This window comes from Amaranthus tricolor, chromosome 5, assembly GCF_026212465.1.
Source record: "Amaranthus tricolor cultivar Red isolate AtriRed21 chromosome 5, ASM2621246v1, whole genome shotgun sequence".
Classification (NCBI taxonomy): domain Eukaryota; kingdom Viridiplantae; phylum Streptophyta; class Magnoliopsida; order Caryophyllales; family Amaranthaceae; genus Amaranthus; species Amaranthus tricolor.
The window spans coordinates 15,141,154-15,158,351 of NC_080051.1; the positions used below are offsets into that span (position 1 = coordinate 15,141,154).

The 17,198-nt window shown below is 32.9% G+C and overlaps 1 protein-coding gene across 1 annotated transcript; it reads right to left on the reverse strand.

The window, feature by feature from the left end:
- Positions 1 to 3,705: 3,705 nt before the first annotated feature.
- Positions 3,706 to 15,518, reverse strand: LOC130812898 (pentatricopeptide repeat-containing protein At2g30780). Its single transcript, XM_057678537.1, has 3 exons — positions 15,396 to 15,518; positions 12,683 to 13,084; positions 3,706 to 6,142 (listed from the first exon to the last, which is right to left on the reverse strand). Exons 2-3 carry the CDS (start codon positions 13,073 to 13,075, stop codon positions 5,048 to 5,050), a joined length of 1,488 nt encoding a protein of 495 aa, XP_057534520.1. The 5' UTR covers positions 13,076 to 13,084; positions 15,396 to 15,518; the 3' UTR covers positions 3,706 to 5,047.
- Between the last annotated feature and the right edge of the window lie 1,680 nt (positions 15,519 to 17,198).

Here is a 17,198-nt window from a genome sequence, read left to right on the forward strand (position 1 = left end):
TCGTAAATAATGGATCTAATTAAATCTATCTACCATGAGCATGAGTACATTGAAATGTTGAGGCTCACATATTACACAATTATTAAATGCAATCAAACTACTCCAAAATAGAAGACACGTGGTATTAATATCTTCTTTGTGATCCTTTCCTTGTGTTTGGGTTTAAGCTATATTTATTGGATTGTTTTGTGTTTGGGTGGGTGTGTGAACAATAGAATCAATACTTCATAATTTAATGAAATATAAAATTATTTAGTAGGTCACACATTTATAAGAAATTTTAGGTTAATTAACACATTAATTTGCAAAACTAACATGAACAAATTACTCTACAATCAAATTGTTAGGATCATTTTGATATTACTTATATTTTTTAGTTTTGTATTTTATTAAAAATACAAAATCGATTTTTGTTTTTTTGAGAAAACATTTTTCTTCAAAACCAATTATCATACATACTTTAACATAATATTTTTGGAATTTATCAATCTTCCAGCATTACAAATAGCATTGAGATAGGTCTATATTTTAGATTATTTTATTCATTTTGAGTTTTTTTTATTCATTTTGAGTTTCAAACCCAAACTCATAGAATTTGAAAATTTTAAAGTTAGAGCTAAATTTATCATATATGAGAAAAATTGAGAAGATAAGGTATTTATAAAAAAAATTCCCGAAAAAAGTTTCGGAAAATTTTAATTTGCAAAATAAGCGTCTCTGTGTCCGGGCCTAAGGTTATATATGTACGTTATTACTAACAGCGAACAAAGTAACTGATAAAAAAAAAGTCAATGTTCTTTGTTTGTTGTTACTAATAAACTTTGTTTTAATATATATGATGAGTTACGAGTCTAAAATAAAATTTAGACACGTAGAGTTAAAAATGAGTTACGAGTCTTAAATTAAATTTTGTTTTAATATATTTTAAATTAATAAAGTTAACCTATTAGCTTTAAAAAAAATAAGATCCACACCTTTGAATCTAAATTGGCTTAGAGTGGGGTAAGATTGAGTCGATATAGAATTCAAAATTATTAACGATGTGTTAGTGAGAGCAAATAACACTAAATACAACATTATTTAAGCCATTAAATAGTGGAGGAAATCATGGAAACACTTATTATTAAAAGGAACTTTGAAAGCAAAAACTTTGTTTTTTTTGCCACTAAAAAACTTCATATATAATTTTTTTTTAAATGGAAAAGGCTTCATAGACTTTAATATAGTACACCCTATTTTTTTATTTTAAATCGTTACGAAATTAACTCTCTTTAGTAAATATTAATTATCAACGACATACTTTCTCAATCTCAAAATAAATGTTTTTTTTTAAATTTTTTTTATTTTAGTAATGTTATGAATGTATCTCTATTGAAGAGCAAGTAACATTTTTCGTTTGATTTCCACCTTGTCATTTTCTTATCTCAATCTACCCTATAATAAAAAAGGCTCGTTATTCTAATTAGAAAGCTATTTGTAATTTGTATTTATTTTGATTTCACAAAATTCTCCAACTTTAATTACTCTTTGGTTTCTTTATACTTTTCTTGTTAGTTTACTCTCTATTTCTCACATTATTTTTTATAAAAGTGTCCTCATTACTTTCTTTGATTTTATTCACATTTTTTCGCTTTTAATATTACCCACATAGTTCAAATGACTACACTATTCCTTAATCTTTATACCAACTATCATCAATGCAATTTCAAAAGGAAAAAAAAATATCTACTAACTTGTATATTCTTAAGTCTATGAAAAAACCGCAAATTTTCATATAATACAGTCTCACAGTGAGATCATTTTTTGTCTTAAAGTGACTAATTATAACCTTAAAGTAATTACTTACATTTTTAAATAAATAAAAAGACCTATCTCTCACAAGAATTTGATTATCATATTTTTTTTTAATAAGAAGCTATACCAATCAACATAAAACACATTTAAGACTCGTACGAGTATGACATGTGATTTGAATTCTAGTATTCTAGTTGAATAGTCTTTATCATTGTTAGACATTCCTTGACACTTGAAAATTTGGTACTCTTATGGCTGAAGTCACTAGAAAGTTAGACATAAGATAGTCCATGATAAAGACTGTTTGGTTTGGGGAGAGTGGAGTTTGTAACGGTTTAACCTTATACAATTTGGCACTGATAGATCTTGAGGTACTATCCCGCACAGTTACAGAGGTGTTTATTTGGATCATTGAATTGATTTTGGATCAAGTGTCTTGAGTCGGTTTAAAATCGAAACTGTTGTCTATGTTCGTGTTTACATAATTGTACATCTATTTTTTTAAGTCGAGTAAAAACGGGTTTGGATAGAATGTCAAGTACGTGCACCGATTTTATTTTAAACATCTATATGGCTTCTAAAAATAAAATAAGAAACCAACCAATAATTCACTAAATTTCCACATGAAAGCTATGAGGAACACTACCAATCACTCCTTTGCAAGTGATAAGGAGGAACCTTTAGACCTATTAGCCTTCACTGATTCCCCAAATGATTCATTAGAAACATTATTTTCACCAAAATATTCATAGGCACAATATTGCCAACACTATCCTATCATAATCATATTGTAAAGGTTTGTCGGCTTACCATAACTAAATTATAGGCCAACATAACTACACAACATAGTGCAAGAAATCAGTTTGATTTCATAAAAACCTTGTGATTCAGTGAGCGTACTTACTTTTGCACTATACCCGCCAAAAAGACATTTCGTGACCCTTAATACTTTTGCACTATGATCACTACCATGGTATGGTGGCGAAAATCTCGAACTACCCAAATTCAGAATCCATTTTCAATCCATGTTCACAATCAGCTTCATGTGGCACCTTGTTAAATAAATAAGGACCATGATCAAGCACCCCAGATATAGAAACTAAGGGCCATAATTTTCTTAAAGATCGTCTTTAAATAGACTATAGTATAATGATTCGATAAAATATGTGCACATCTTATTTAAACGAAGTTAAGAATGATATTTGATATCAAGAGTCAATTAGAAAGAACAACTTAATGTAACAGTCATAAGGTTACAAACATTAAAGAAATATCGTAATGTTTGGCTTCAAAATAAGACTCTTGGATACATCCTTCATTGGTTTTCTAAACTGACTAAATTTCTACCAAATTTCATGGCAACATGAGAATCAAAGGAACCTACATAGCTTGAGTAGTGTCCAAACAAATTCACCAGGAGGATTATGTGATTAGCCATCTTTAAAAGGTGGCATATTATTTGGTGATAACAAATTTCTACATCTGGCAAATGGTCCTCACAAACCATGGCCCAAAATATCCCCAAATGCATTTCCATCAAAGCCGATGTCATCGCAATGACGCGATGACGCGAAAGCTTCACCTCACGGTCTTATGACTGGTTTTGCTGACATCACACTGAATTGTTAACTTGAAAAAAAAATAATTTTATAATAGTAATTCAAGTTTTCTAGAACGATGGGATAATCAAATGTGGAAGTTTTCTAAAGCATATATTCAAATTAAATTTTATAATGGACTTTTCAAAACCTAATAATCTATAAAAATAAGATAATAATGGCTAATGTGTTAGAATAACATCATATAATGGTTGTTATTCTATGATTTGAAATCACACATTACGTAATGGAGATTTTCGGTTTTATATACACAAAATCCATTATACAACGATTGTTATGTAATAGAACTACCTCATTTTATTTCCAGGGCTTCCATAAAGAAAAGGACCAAGAGTATATTTACAAAACAAATCATTTTTAGAAGCATTCGAGACAGTCTTGACTTATGAAGCAGATTGTCTAAGTCCTCGGATTTTGATACCTCAATTGACTAACATTGTGTTTGGATAACATTTTTAAAAGGAAGAAAAGTGTGGGAGAGGGAAGGGAAGGGGAAGAGAAAGGAGGGGAGATTTTTGTATTTCCTTCCAAATCATTTCAAAATTGGAATGATGTGTTTTGTAATAATTGTGAAGGAAATCTTTCTTTCAATTCTCTTGCCTCCATTTCCCTCCCCCTATTGGTATCCAAATGATAAAGATACAATCCCTTCATTTCCCCTACTTTTCTTTCCATTTTCTCCAATCTAAACATAATATATAATAATATAAATGATCTGCTAGCAAGAAGGATGAAGTGAAAGGTGTAGAATAAATGCAACACCAAGTGTCCATTGAACTGTGAATGAATTTGCACAATATACTGATATACTTGAGGGACTAACACGATGTTTAGATACCAAATTATAAGAGAAGATAAAGGGAAGGGGAAGGTCTAAGATGATGCCCGCACAGTCTTGAGGAAGAGCTACAAGGAGCAGCAACCGACTCTGAGACAAGTTAGGTCACAATAAAATTATCAGAGCAGGTGAGTTAGTGATTATTCAATTGAAAATAAGAAAATATCAGTATACTATTAATAGTAAAGACCTTGATATACCGGAGATGGTATGACCGTGAGGGTGCAGCTGAAGGTCCTCAAAAGGCTTAACTTCCGCGCTTCAGCTTTAGGATATCATGATCTACTGTCGGAATTAGCTGCAATCAAAGGTATATTGCAGCCATGACCTCAAACAACACACCTTTTGTGAAACAATTATACAAAATAACAGAAGTAAATCATCAAATCATTGAACAAAGTAAATATATCTACAAATTAAAAATGTCCTAGTTATGTCTAATAACCAACGCACTTAACAATATAAGGATACTATTCATTATGATCATCACAAATTCTTCTCAAGCCTACATCAGATGTTTCTAATCTCTATACAAACATTATTAGGAGCTCCAACTCCTGTTTCAGCTTCCGCAGTAGCATAGTGAACATGATTTCCAATGAGCCAAAAGATGAAGTCAAACATAATGGAACCCTAAAAATTGATGGGTTGTTGATTCAACTGTAGGTCCATGTGTAACAATCTTCCAACAAAAAGATAGTGAAATTCATTGCAGCTATATGTTGTGAAGTATTGCAAAACATGGCAAGGTGATGCACCTTCATATGAGTTACAGAATGTCTATCAACCACGACCACTATCCCAATTTGTACAACAGTCCTTGTACTTGCTCAAGTTTGCATCTTGGTCCCGAATTCAAGTAGGCGTGGAACAAAATAGCCCACGTTTTCTTGGTTCGAGTTATGTTGACATTTTCCATTTCAGCAAGTACATTTTCCATTTCTTGCAGGCGATTTTGGGCTGAATACATCACCATTTTACAATGGTAGAGGGATCTACATATCCTCCAACCGGCAGATTCTGCACGCTTCACAAAGCACGTGAGCTTGTCAACGGCGTTTAAATGGTAGTAGACCGTGATAATTGAGCGCATCACACGCATAGGGTATACTTTAGTTTGTTGTTCGAAGGCAACATCGATAAATGCTTCCATCCTCTCCAACAGTTGTTCTTCTGCATAAACCTTAATAAGTAACACAATCAACCATGGTTCGTATTCATATTTAGGAATCTGCGCGATTAGTGCATCAATCTTTTCTATTCTATTTTCACAAGAATTCTTACAATATGCAATAATCATCATTTTGAATATAGACACGTCATCCTTATCAAAATTACGTTTCAGCAGCTCATAGATCTCTTCCATCTTCTTCATATTTCCAGAATGTGCATAGCCTCTTAGCAATAGCCTATAGGTGTGAGTATCGGGCTCAATGGACTTATTGCTCATCATCAAAAAGGCATTCTCCATTCGATCCCACATCCATGCGGTTACATATCCAGCAATCAAATTATTGAATGTCATCAAAGTAGGAAAGAGGTCCGAGTCGTTTATCTCTTGAAATGTTGCTTCCATATGGTCTATCAACATCAAACGACCAAACACAGAAATTAGGATATTGTAAGTTACAATTGTAGGAGTACAGCATCCTTCTTTCTTGAATTCCCGAAATAGTGATAGACATTTCTCTGGCATGCCATTCAACATATAGACACTCATCAATGCATTATAAATAGATGATGTTTTGACACCGCTTTTAGCAGCCTCGGTAAATAACTCAACTGCAAGATCAACATTCCTAGCTCTACCAGCAACTTGAATACCCTTGGCATACTCCTCATATGATATAGGAAAACTAAAGCCAGTATGTTTCCTTCGCCAATCGAAAACCTGCATTGTGAAAATAAAACATCCATAAGCTCTACCAAGCAAAACCCTTATTGATAACACTTAAAATGAAATTTCATCATAACTAATAAGGCTTTTGAAACATCCAAGATCTAAAATTCTTTAAGAACCATAAACACAAATCTAATGAAAGAGTTCAATCTTGCCCAATATACAATAATAGTTAGTGGCAAAATTTGGGTCAAATATTGAAGGGAGCAAAGGATGAATCCTAAACTTGGGTTAGAAATCAAGTGGGGCAAGGGCATAAACTCTTGACTTCTTACTTCAAAAAAATTTTACCTTTAGACTAAGACAACCATTATTATATTAGTATTTTTTAAAGGAAATAATAGCAACTGTGGAGACAGCGTTAATTGGATGTTCGTACGGGTTCTGATGGTTGGATTGAAAGAGTGGAACATGGTTTTGAGTTTTACCAACACACAAAGGACGAAAAGTTATAGTAGATGGAGATGCCCTTTTGTAGTATCAATGGGAGAACAAAAGGAAACCCAATCACTACTTGGAGGATGTCGAAGAAGATGATGCTCCACCATTTTCGTGGTCACAAAGAAGGATCTCTCATTGAGTAGTGGTTGACTATTAGGCAAGACAAGACAACAGTGTGGAGGAATATTAGGAAAAGTTTATCCAGAACGGTTCCCCTTTGGATGATGTGTGTAAGAAGTTTTTGCTGGGAAATTTCATTCGTGAGCTGAAAAGAAAAATATAAACGGAGTTCAAGGTTCTTAAGCTAGACACTATAAAAAAGGCTATAGAATGGGCCACTACAATTGAGGAGAAGTTGGCAGTAGTTCGGCCAAAAGTAACAAGCAGTTTTGGGCCTAACAACAATTACCATAACAAATTTTCCCAAAACCCTACCGAAACTTACAAATACAAGAGAGAAGCCCTAACACAATACCCCACCACAAAAACAAACAAGCTATATTTTTAGGCAACCCTAAAAACACATATTTTCCCACCCGACTCTTCATCTTCTTTGAAGATTCACCAAGACAATACTATGAGATTGTCAAATAAGGAATTTTAGGAGAGTAAGGAGAGAGGAATATGTTTTCGTTATGACAAGGAATGGAGGATTGGGTATATTTGTAAGAGAAGAGAATTGAGTGTGCTCATAACTCATAATTAGCAAGAAACACATGAGGAGTCATGTGAGATTGACGAAGAGACCATTGAAACCCTAGTAATCATCACTGTAAAATTCATAGTGAGTGTCGATAACCCTAAAACAATGAAGTTATAAGAAAAAATTGGAGGAGAATATGGTGTAGTGATGATTGATCAAAGAGCGATCCACAATTGCATTTCCCCTACATATTATATTAGGAGAAAAAAGTGGGGTCGACGCCCTTTCTCTTCCTATAGAAGTTCCACCCCTGACAATAATAATACATTGCCTCGGTGCTTCAATACCCACATAAGGAGGGTTAGATGTCTTCACTCCACATTCTATACTCCAATCTAAAAATTATAACTTATTAATTAAAAAACCATTTATCTTTCATAGCATATCGGCCATGATATGAAATACGACATAACCTACCTAAGAAAAATTTTGCACATCTCAGTTTCCTTCTCATCGATTAATTTAAAACTAAAAATGCAGCGAGGGTTTTGAATGTTTAAGTACTAACCTAGTAGCATACAATAACTATGCATTTTAAAAAAATATATACATGATATAAAAGAACATTCTCAAAAGAAAGCTAGCTACATTTTTGTTCTCTTAAATCTTAAAAGTAATTGAAAATCAAGTAAATTATTTACAACTTTGCAGACTATAATTGAAAATCTATATTTTATACATCGTTTTTCTAAAAAAACATTTAAAATCCTAAATTTCAACATTGTCCCACTTTTAACCTCATATGCTTTCATTATCACCAACCACTACAAACCACTAGATATTAAAAAGCTTGATGAGTCGACAAATGGAAAGTGAAGATGAAGGTTATTTTGAATCCACATAGTGTATATAAGGCTATTGGTATCTGGTGGTATAAACATGAGACCCCATAGAATGACTAATGTTAGGTGGGAAGAGATTGATTCAAAAGCTTTATCGACTATACAATATCTCGCACATATAAAGGTATTGAGGAAAGTTGCCAATTAAGTTACACCCAAGGGTATATGGGAGAAGTTAGAGTCTCTTAACATGCCAAATAGCGTCACAAACAACAACTCTTACAGTGTTGACTTTACAAGCTTTGCTTAAAGGAGGGTAAACTGCTAAAGCTTCATATATATATATATATATATATATATATATATATATATATATATATATATATATATATATATATATATATATATATATATATATATATATATATATATATATATATGAATTTTATTCAATAACAATACATTTGCAAAACATAGATGTGAAATTTGACACGGATTTTGAATTCACTCCTTCGTCGCATAGAGAATGCTACATTCTACTTTTTAATGTGAGAGCTTTTTAAATTAAATGTAGCAATCTTTGTGGAACGAAAGAGTACATATTATGATCTTTGTCACCCTCAAATAAAAACTATGTGAAACTTTACTTAATGGCAGTGATAATGTGAAATACATTATCTCAAAGAAACTGAATGATGCATGATTGTCACATAAGTTATCTTGGTTTATTTGAGGGATAAAATTGATAAACATGTTATACTAGTAGTGGTGAAAATAAAGCCAAATGCAACGCTATATCAAAGTCTAGATGACCAAAAAAAGCATATAACATGCAACTATTGTAAATTAAAAGGTCGCATTATGAAAGAATGTTGGAAATAGAAAAAGAAATAATCTAGTGATAATGTTAATTGTTAGGTCTAAGGAGTAAAGAGACTTCTTATTGGCCCTTAATTTTAAAAGAAGCAAGGCATCGTAGGAGCTAAAGGTCCTTAGAGCCTAGGCACTAGGAGTCAATTGCTAGTCTTTGATGCTCAAAACCCAAATAAATTAAAAAGTACAACAAAAAAAACAAAAGCCCAAAATAAGATAAAAAAAAAAAGAAAAAGAGGAGAGAAATAAAGAATAGGACAAGAGAAAACATGTTTGATGGGTTCCGTATCAAATGGGCTTCTTCTAAGACAAAGACCAAAAGGTACCCTAAGGTGCTTTGACGCGAGGGCCTTAGACGCTATCATATGTTCTAAGTATCAAGGCGCCTAACCCATCCTCACCAGGCTAAGGAACTTGCCTTAGATGCCCTAAGATAGCTACTCAAATATAAGGCTTTGCCTAAGCTAGTAGTAACAATAATGATGAGATGGTAGTGTTCTTAATTCCACACATGGGTAAAAGGAAAAGGGTGAGCGCAAAAGAGATGTTAGTTTTTACATGTCACTTGACAAAGATTTCTTCACCACCTAGTTAATGGAATAAATATCACAATGGGTAATAAACCTACTTGTAAGATGCTTACCATTTGATGAGATTGTTAGAACATTGACTAATGTCATACATGTTTCAAATATGAAAAGGAATATGATTTTCCTTGTGCAATGCAAAGGTGGATCTATGAAAATTGTGATAGTTTACCATATGATGATGAAGGGAACTATGATTGCTAGCGTATATGTACTACATGGTTCCACAATTTTAGGTTCGATCATTACGGTCGGCGTAGTGATATAAAGCTTTGGCACATGAGAATACGTCACAAAGGTGAACATTGCATGAATGACCTTTGCAAGCAAGGATTGTTTAGAAGCAAGAAGCTTCGTTATCTTTGCTTTTGTTACAATATGTATTTAAAAACATAAAGAACGTTAGCTTTGAGTTGGAAATTCATTACACGTAGGGGATCCTAGATTATATTCATTTAGATTTATACGGTACGTCAAAAAAGAAATCTATTGGTGGTAATAACAATATGTTCACCTTCTTAGATGATTTATCTAGTCTAGTATGGTGTTACTTCATAAAGAATCAGAATGATGCTATTTCTAAAGTGAAAGACCATGATTTCTTCAAGCATGCCATTGTGAGGCATCGAACTTGCATTGGAAAACCCAAAAAATGTTGTTGTAGAGAGGATGAACAAGGCCTAATTTAAAAGGGCAAGATGTTGAATCATGCCAAGCTCAAGCAACGCAGCAAACACTTTAGGGCTGAATACGTATCAATGGAAAACTACTTAGTTAATCACTCTCCTCAGTCTCAACTTCAAGCCGCCTCTAGAAGTATGGCAGAGTCCATCAGTTAATTACCCTATGTTAAAGTTCTTTGGTAGTCTCAATTATATACATGTAATTGAGGATAAACTTGAATCTAAGAGCTATAAAAATTATTTTTATGGGTTATGGTATGGTTTCTAGGCTTCTTTTATTTTATGATTCTAAATTGATTACTCTTAATGTGGAAGCGTTGATGAATCCTCTAAAAAGTTTTAATCATTTCCAACATATGTAAGCTACTCTAATAGTCATTTAATGGTAAAAGAGGTAAGGCAAGCCTCTAAGAAGGTACATTGAAGAATGTGATTGTCCTACTTATGAATGTTAAAGATGTTGATATTACAAGAAGGGTATTGCCTCCCATGATACAAGCAAGTGGTTGGTTGCTAACTTCTTATGAAGTAAGGATGAAATCTTTAGGAGAATCTAACTTGGAAAATAAAGCACCTAATAACAAGGTTGTGCTTAGCAATTGGGTATTCGAGAAGAAAGTAATATCATTGAATTTTACGGGTCCTATCTATGAAGTAAGGATTGTTGAAAAGGAATTTACTCAAGTTAAGAGGACAGACATTCATAAAGTGTTCTTACAAGTTGTGAAACATTTTCCTATAAGGGTTTTGAGGTACTAGGAAACAAAGATCATATATGTTAACTTGGAGAAGTCTGATGCAATCTCTAAAACAAAAGTATAAAATTTTTGACTTCTTTTAGTCACTCATGATTTCACAACAAACTCTTATGATAGGGGTGTCTACTTCAGGAGACTTGTGAATAATTCCTTGATCTACATTTTGTTCTATGTTAATGGCATGGTAATGTTAGATTTGTTTGAAGTGAAGAACTTGAAATAGTTGTTGGTTATCGAGTTTAATATGAAAGTTTTTTGTGAAGCTAAAAAGTTTCTTGGTTTGAAGACTTTCATGGTTGATCTTGTAACTTAGTCAAAGAAGGTAAACTAAGAAGATATTTGAGCATTTCTCCATGAATATCATCAAAACCATGTCAATTAGATCTTATTTCAAGCGCTTTATGGGGCTTAGTCCTTAATCCAAAGCACAACAAATGGCATGCATTCTTTATACACACGTTAACGATAACATTATGTATGACAGGTATATTCAGTACGAAGAGTCGCTACATGGCAAAGCCCAATGAGAGTCGTTAGAAAATAGTGAAACGGTAGTTGATAGTTGAGGTAATTGAAAGATACCTCTAATTATCTAATGGTTAACTGGCTTTTAGGATTCAAATTATATTGGTGATTGATTGATCATGAATGTACTCTAGTTCTTGCATTTACATTAGTAGATTAGCAGTTAACTTGATTGATCTCCCACCTTGCATCTTGTGAGCCTTTTGACGGACATTAGTGTGTGTATGTATGATGTTGTACACATGTTCGGGGTCTGTGTAATGTGGTGAGGCATGATTATTCTGGTATGTTGAAGAAGAGTTGATTGAGCGGATTGAAGTAAAGGTGATGATTGTTGTAATGATGCCTTAAGTCCATGTTAAGCATGGACAAATGTATGCCTGAAGTATCATCTTGGAGGAGTGCGATGCATCTAATTTCTATCATTTTGCGAGAGATGTGCTATTTGGCTAATGCTCGAGCAAGCAGATGGTCCGTGAAGATTCAAAAGATTATGCCTTGGTTTTCTCAAACAAGCATGCTCATGTTAGCATTTGATCGAGATTGAGACACAAGGTTTCAGATGATGTTAATGCTTGAGCAAGAAAGTCCTGATGTTTGGACGAGAATGAGGCTTTTTCCAACTAATGAAAGAATTTTTCTGACGCTTCGTACTCACTTTCTTTTATATCTCCACCATGCTCCTTGTATTAATAATAAGCTAAGCCTAGTCAATTACTACCAAATCACATAAATTCTTCATCTCTCTTGTAATCTCATTAAGAATTCAAAGATTGAACTCCAAGCTCCACTAACATCAATAATAAACTAGACGTTCACGTAACTATAGTTGAGTAAACCTTTTCTCTTGTTTCATGCTCAATCCTCAATCTTGGGATCTATTGAGCTTTCACAAAGTTGTTCCAGCAAAAAACGTACATGTATGATCAAAAATGCAAATTTGAAAAGTACCCATGAAAACATAAAATAAACTAAGAATACCCACCTCAACAAATAAACCAGGAAATTCATAAAGTTATTCCAGTTGAACTCAAGTTATTTCACATACCCTTATCAAAAGAACTTGTTCTATACACCAATTAGCAACAAAATCACAAGCAAAAAAACCTAAATTTATAAATCAAATAATATAAATTTGAATACTGCCCATGAAATTAAAAGGAAATTAAGAATACACACCTCAATTGACAAACGAGGAAACTCATGAAGTTGTTTCAAAAGCTCAAGAAACCCATCAGAGGAAGAACAAAACAAAGGAAAACCCATCTCTTCAAGGACTTGACGAGCAGCAACAAAATCTTCATTAACCTTAACTAATTCATTTTTCAAGATTGAAACTCTATGGGTAAGTACCCTTGTTGCTTGGGAATGTCGAGGATCTTCTTTTGCAGTGAATAACAAAGCAAGTACATTAGCATAGTTGGATGGAGCTAAATTATTGGTAGAAGAACAAAAATGGTAAATAGATGTGATCTTTGGCAAACATTTGAAAGAAGACAATGTTGAAGGAAAATAAGAGGGTGAGAAAATATGGTGGTGGAGACATTGCAGGAGACGCCATTGATTTCTCATAGTTAATGGCTGCATTGCACAAAAATCCCAAGCCAAAGTCAAATAATAAAATTCAACAAAATACCAATTTTAATTGAAACCAAGATCATTATAAACATTAACAATTTCTCAATTAAAACCAATTTTTGAAGCTTCGAGAGAAACTGAAACAAATGCTAATCTAGTCAATGACTTCTCTTTCAAATTGAATCACCCACTCATTGATTCCGCCTTAAAATTTGATTACGATTTCAATGTTGCATCAAATTTTACATTCCCATTTTCATCAACAGATGTGCTTTTCTCCAATAGAAAAAATTGCCCAATATTTTAAACAAGGAAGAAATCAAAATACCATGTCTGGATCTTCCACTTCCGCCATTAAGCAGACTAAGAAAAAGAGTCTCAAAGAGCTATTGGAAGATAATATCGAAGAAGAACCAAACCCTAATACGGGTACTACAAAATCATTTTGGAGATTCAGAAGAAGTAATAGCTAGTCTCAAGTCATAAGAATTAAATAGCTTAAAAAATGAAATCTCTTGTAATGAATTTGAAATCAACAGAAGCTTGGAAAAATAGAAGAAATCAAAAGAAAGATTACCAATCAAGATGGAGAACTATTAGAAATTGAGAAACCCTAATATTTGGGGACTTCAAAATCTAAAAAAATTTGGATATGTTATTTGGAGTGGATGAACATGCTAGGTAGCAAGCCAAGGTGGCCTGTGCATGCGTGACTCGTGAGGCGTTTTGACTGGCAGGCTTTAGATTATAGGGAGTTTTGACCGGTCCACGCAGCAGTGGATGCAGCTAGTTGGCGGCAGGTTTGACCAGCCGTCGGCGTCGTGGGTGGGGTGGTAGGTTGGGTTGGGTTTAATTTTAGGGTTTGGAATTTTCAATTTTCAAAATTGAAACACGCCCCTTAGTAGATCCGCCTAAGGGCTGCAATCTGAATACGACGACCATCTTCTAAACCCTGTTAGGCCTTTTAGGGCGCCTTCGCTTGAATTTTATTTGTGAATTATGGAAAATTTGAAATAGATAAGATTATTTATCGAAAAAACGCACACATTAAGACACGGATGAACTTAGTTCCATTTATAAGCATCTCCACCCCAAGGCTCAGGTTCATTACAATTCGCAGTTAGTAACTGCGAACAAAAAGAAACTGGTCAAAAAACACCTATTCCCACTTACTAACTACGAAAGAGGAAACTTGGTCAAACAGGGTCAACCCTCTGTTGGCAGCAACTGACCTTGTTTGACCAGGTCACCTCTGTTGTTAGTAAGTGAAAACAGGTGTTTTTACTTTTTTTGACTTGTTCCTTTTGTTTTGTGTTCAAACTAGCCGTTAAACCAATCTTCTATAAATACTAAAACCTTATAACTCAATTCATTCATTTATAATTCACCCAAAATATCATCCAAAGTTAAGGTAATTTTCTATTCATTATTTATTGTTATTATTGAATTGAATTTTTGTTGATTTTGTTAATGTTATTATTGAATTTGCTTAAAGCAAAAAATTAAAGTCTTTATGCTTGTTCATTAATATATCTAAAAGCTTCATTCAATGGAAGAGCATTGTTATTGCGGTCATGAAGTTGAATACGGTCGTAATTGGAGCGATTTTGATCCTGGACGTCAATATGTTGCCTGTCCACTATTCCAAAATGAAGGATTAGGAGGCACCTACTTTAGGTAGGTTGATCCAGAGGGCACCGAATGGCAAAAAGACATCATTATTAAGTTCGATAAAGAGAATCAGGAGCTTAGAAACGAGATACATAACTTGAGAAGGGAAGCAATTGATAAGGCGCGTAGGAGTGAAGAAACCGAGAGGATATTGAAAAAGTTTAGGATATTGAAAGAAACAATAGTTAAGGGAACCTTTCTTTTCCTAATCCTCATTCTAATTAACATCAACTATTTACTTCCATAAATCTATCAACACGATATCAGTATACAGTTATTCTAGTCAGGTATCTACTTCCATAAATCAAGTTTTCAAAGCAATTCTAATGAGCATATGGTAATGAACTACCATCATTCAACCTACATTTTGCAATTTGCAAGTTGCTACAACATTTCCAGGGACGAAGGAATAAATACAAATCATATCAATTTTAATTATATCAACATTTCCAGGGACGAAGCAATTCTAACGAGCATATGGTAATGAACTACCATCTTTCAATTTTTGTTTTACAGAATTTCATGACAAATAATATGCAAGACATACTTACTCTCAATTATATCATCCAACATCAAAATGTGCTCATTTCAAAGAAAACAAATACAAATTACCCAGAAAAAATATGAACAAAAGTGAAATTACCTGATACGATTGGAATTCGGAAGCGTTCGTCAATGGTAGGCACGAAGCGTTCGTCAATGGCAGATACGATTGGAATTTGGAAGGGAAGAAGCTACACGGCTGCCGGGCTGCGGGAAAATTAGATCAGAAATGTGAAGTATTAGGTCTAGTTCTTATTTATTTACTCATGAAAAAAATAATAAACGGCTAAAATTGAAACCATTTTGAAATTAATAGTTGAAAATTTAAAATTCATGTGGCATTTATAGTTGTGTGTGATTGGTTATTGAAAGTTTAATCAATGGCTTAAATTTAATCAATAGTTCAAATTTAATGAATATTTTAAATTTTAATGAATATTTTCTTAAAAAAAACTAATTAGCGATAAAATTGAATAAGAATTATTTAGAATTATGAGTTATTAAATAACGTATATATAAACATAATTAAATAAATTTTTTTTTGAAATAAATAAAATATGAATTAACATAAAATTTTAAATCGTTATTAGTGGTTAAATTTTGTTTAATTCACAATAATAGACAAGTTATAATTAAATCTTTAATATACTATCGATTAAGTATCTAATTGATTATCATATACACTAATAGTTTAATTTAGTTAGCTTTAGGTTTCATTATACTTAAATAACTTAAAAACTATGTAAGACTGTAAGTCTATAATAGTTTAATTTTTGATTAGTTTCGTTCATTCAACTTGATCAAACTTACAATTTAACGACATAGCTGCAAGTCTATATTAGACAAGTTCCAATTAAATCTTTAATAAAATATTGATTAAGTATCTAATTGATTATTATTAATTAATATATAGACTAATACTATATTTCTAATAGTTTATTTTAGGTTGTTTTAGGTTTCATTATACTTAAATAACTTTAAAACTATATAAGACTGTAAGTTTATAATAATCTAATCGATTGTTTTGATAAGTTACATGTATTCAACTCGATTAAACTTACAATATTCAATCTCACTTACAATGTAATTAGTCACTCACAAAGTTAGATGTCAAGTTTGTAAATTTGGTTTGAATAAACTTATTTTCATATAAAGTTCAAAATTTTCAAAATATAAAAATGCCTTAAATCAAAATTTGAGTTGGATGTTGGGTCGAGTCGGAGTCAGAGTCAGAGTCAATCGGATTATCGGATTTTTTATGAGGTCCAACTTCGGTCCGGCTCTAAATCGGACTCGGTTTATATAATTGGATTCAAAGTCGGATATTTCCCCCTCAAACTCGAATCGGATTAAAATCCTCGGATCGAGTCGAATCAGGGGCGGATTCTAACTGAATTGCCATCTCTAATCATAACTCAACAAGGTGTTAAATAATCCCTTATTCAGAAAGTTAAATATACTTCAACAAATACGTAAAAGGAAATATAAAGTCCTTACATCAAAAACTCGTGACATAACAAGTCACTTTACTATTGCATAGATCAAAATGAATCTAACCCAAATAACTAAAATTCGAAAGTTTTACAAAAATCATCAAAACTTTAAATAAAATAGACATATATTGCCATCCCAGTCGGCGAATAGGTAGTCAATCTAAAGTTCCCTATCGATCATCTTCGGACTCATAAGTCACGTGTATGTCTGGGTCCTCCTCCGAATCCTCCTCTGGATCCTCTCTAGTGTATCCAACATAGGATCGTCATCTAACTCCGTATCTGACAACACAATTAGGTTCGGTCTTAGAGACTCCCCTATGTCTACCCCTTTGACATTGATATCCCCTTGGTTGAGTCCCAAAAGAGGGGCCGAAGCTAACCTAGGTTTACCTTCCTCTATCTCACCC

What these genes read in the sequence shown, in the direction of transcription:
- LOC130812898 (XM_057678537.1), bottom strand. Translation starts at nt 13,075, where the DNA reads ATGAGAAATCAATGGCGTCTCCTGCAATGTCTCCACCACCATATTTTC. An exon ending in TTCCTCGTTTGTCAATTGAG is followed by an intron (nt 6,143 to 12,682) that starts GTGTGTATTCTT and finishes TTCACAATGCAG; the next exon opens with GTTTTCGATTGGCGAAGGAA.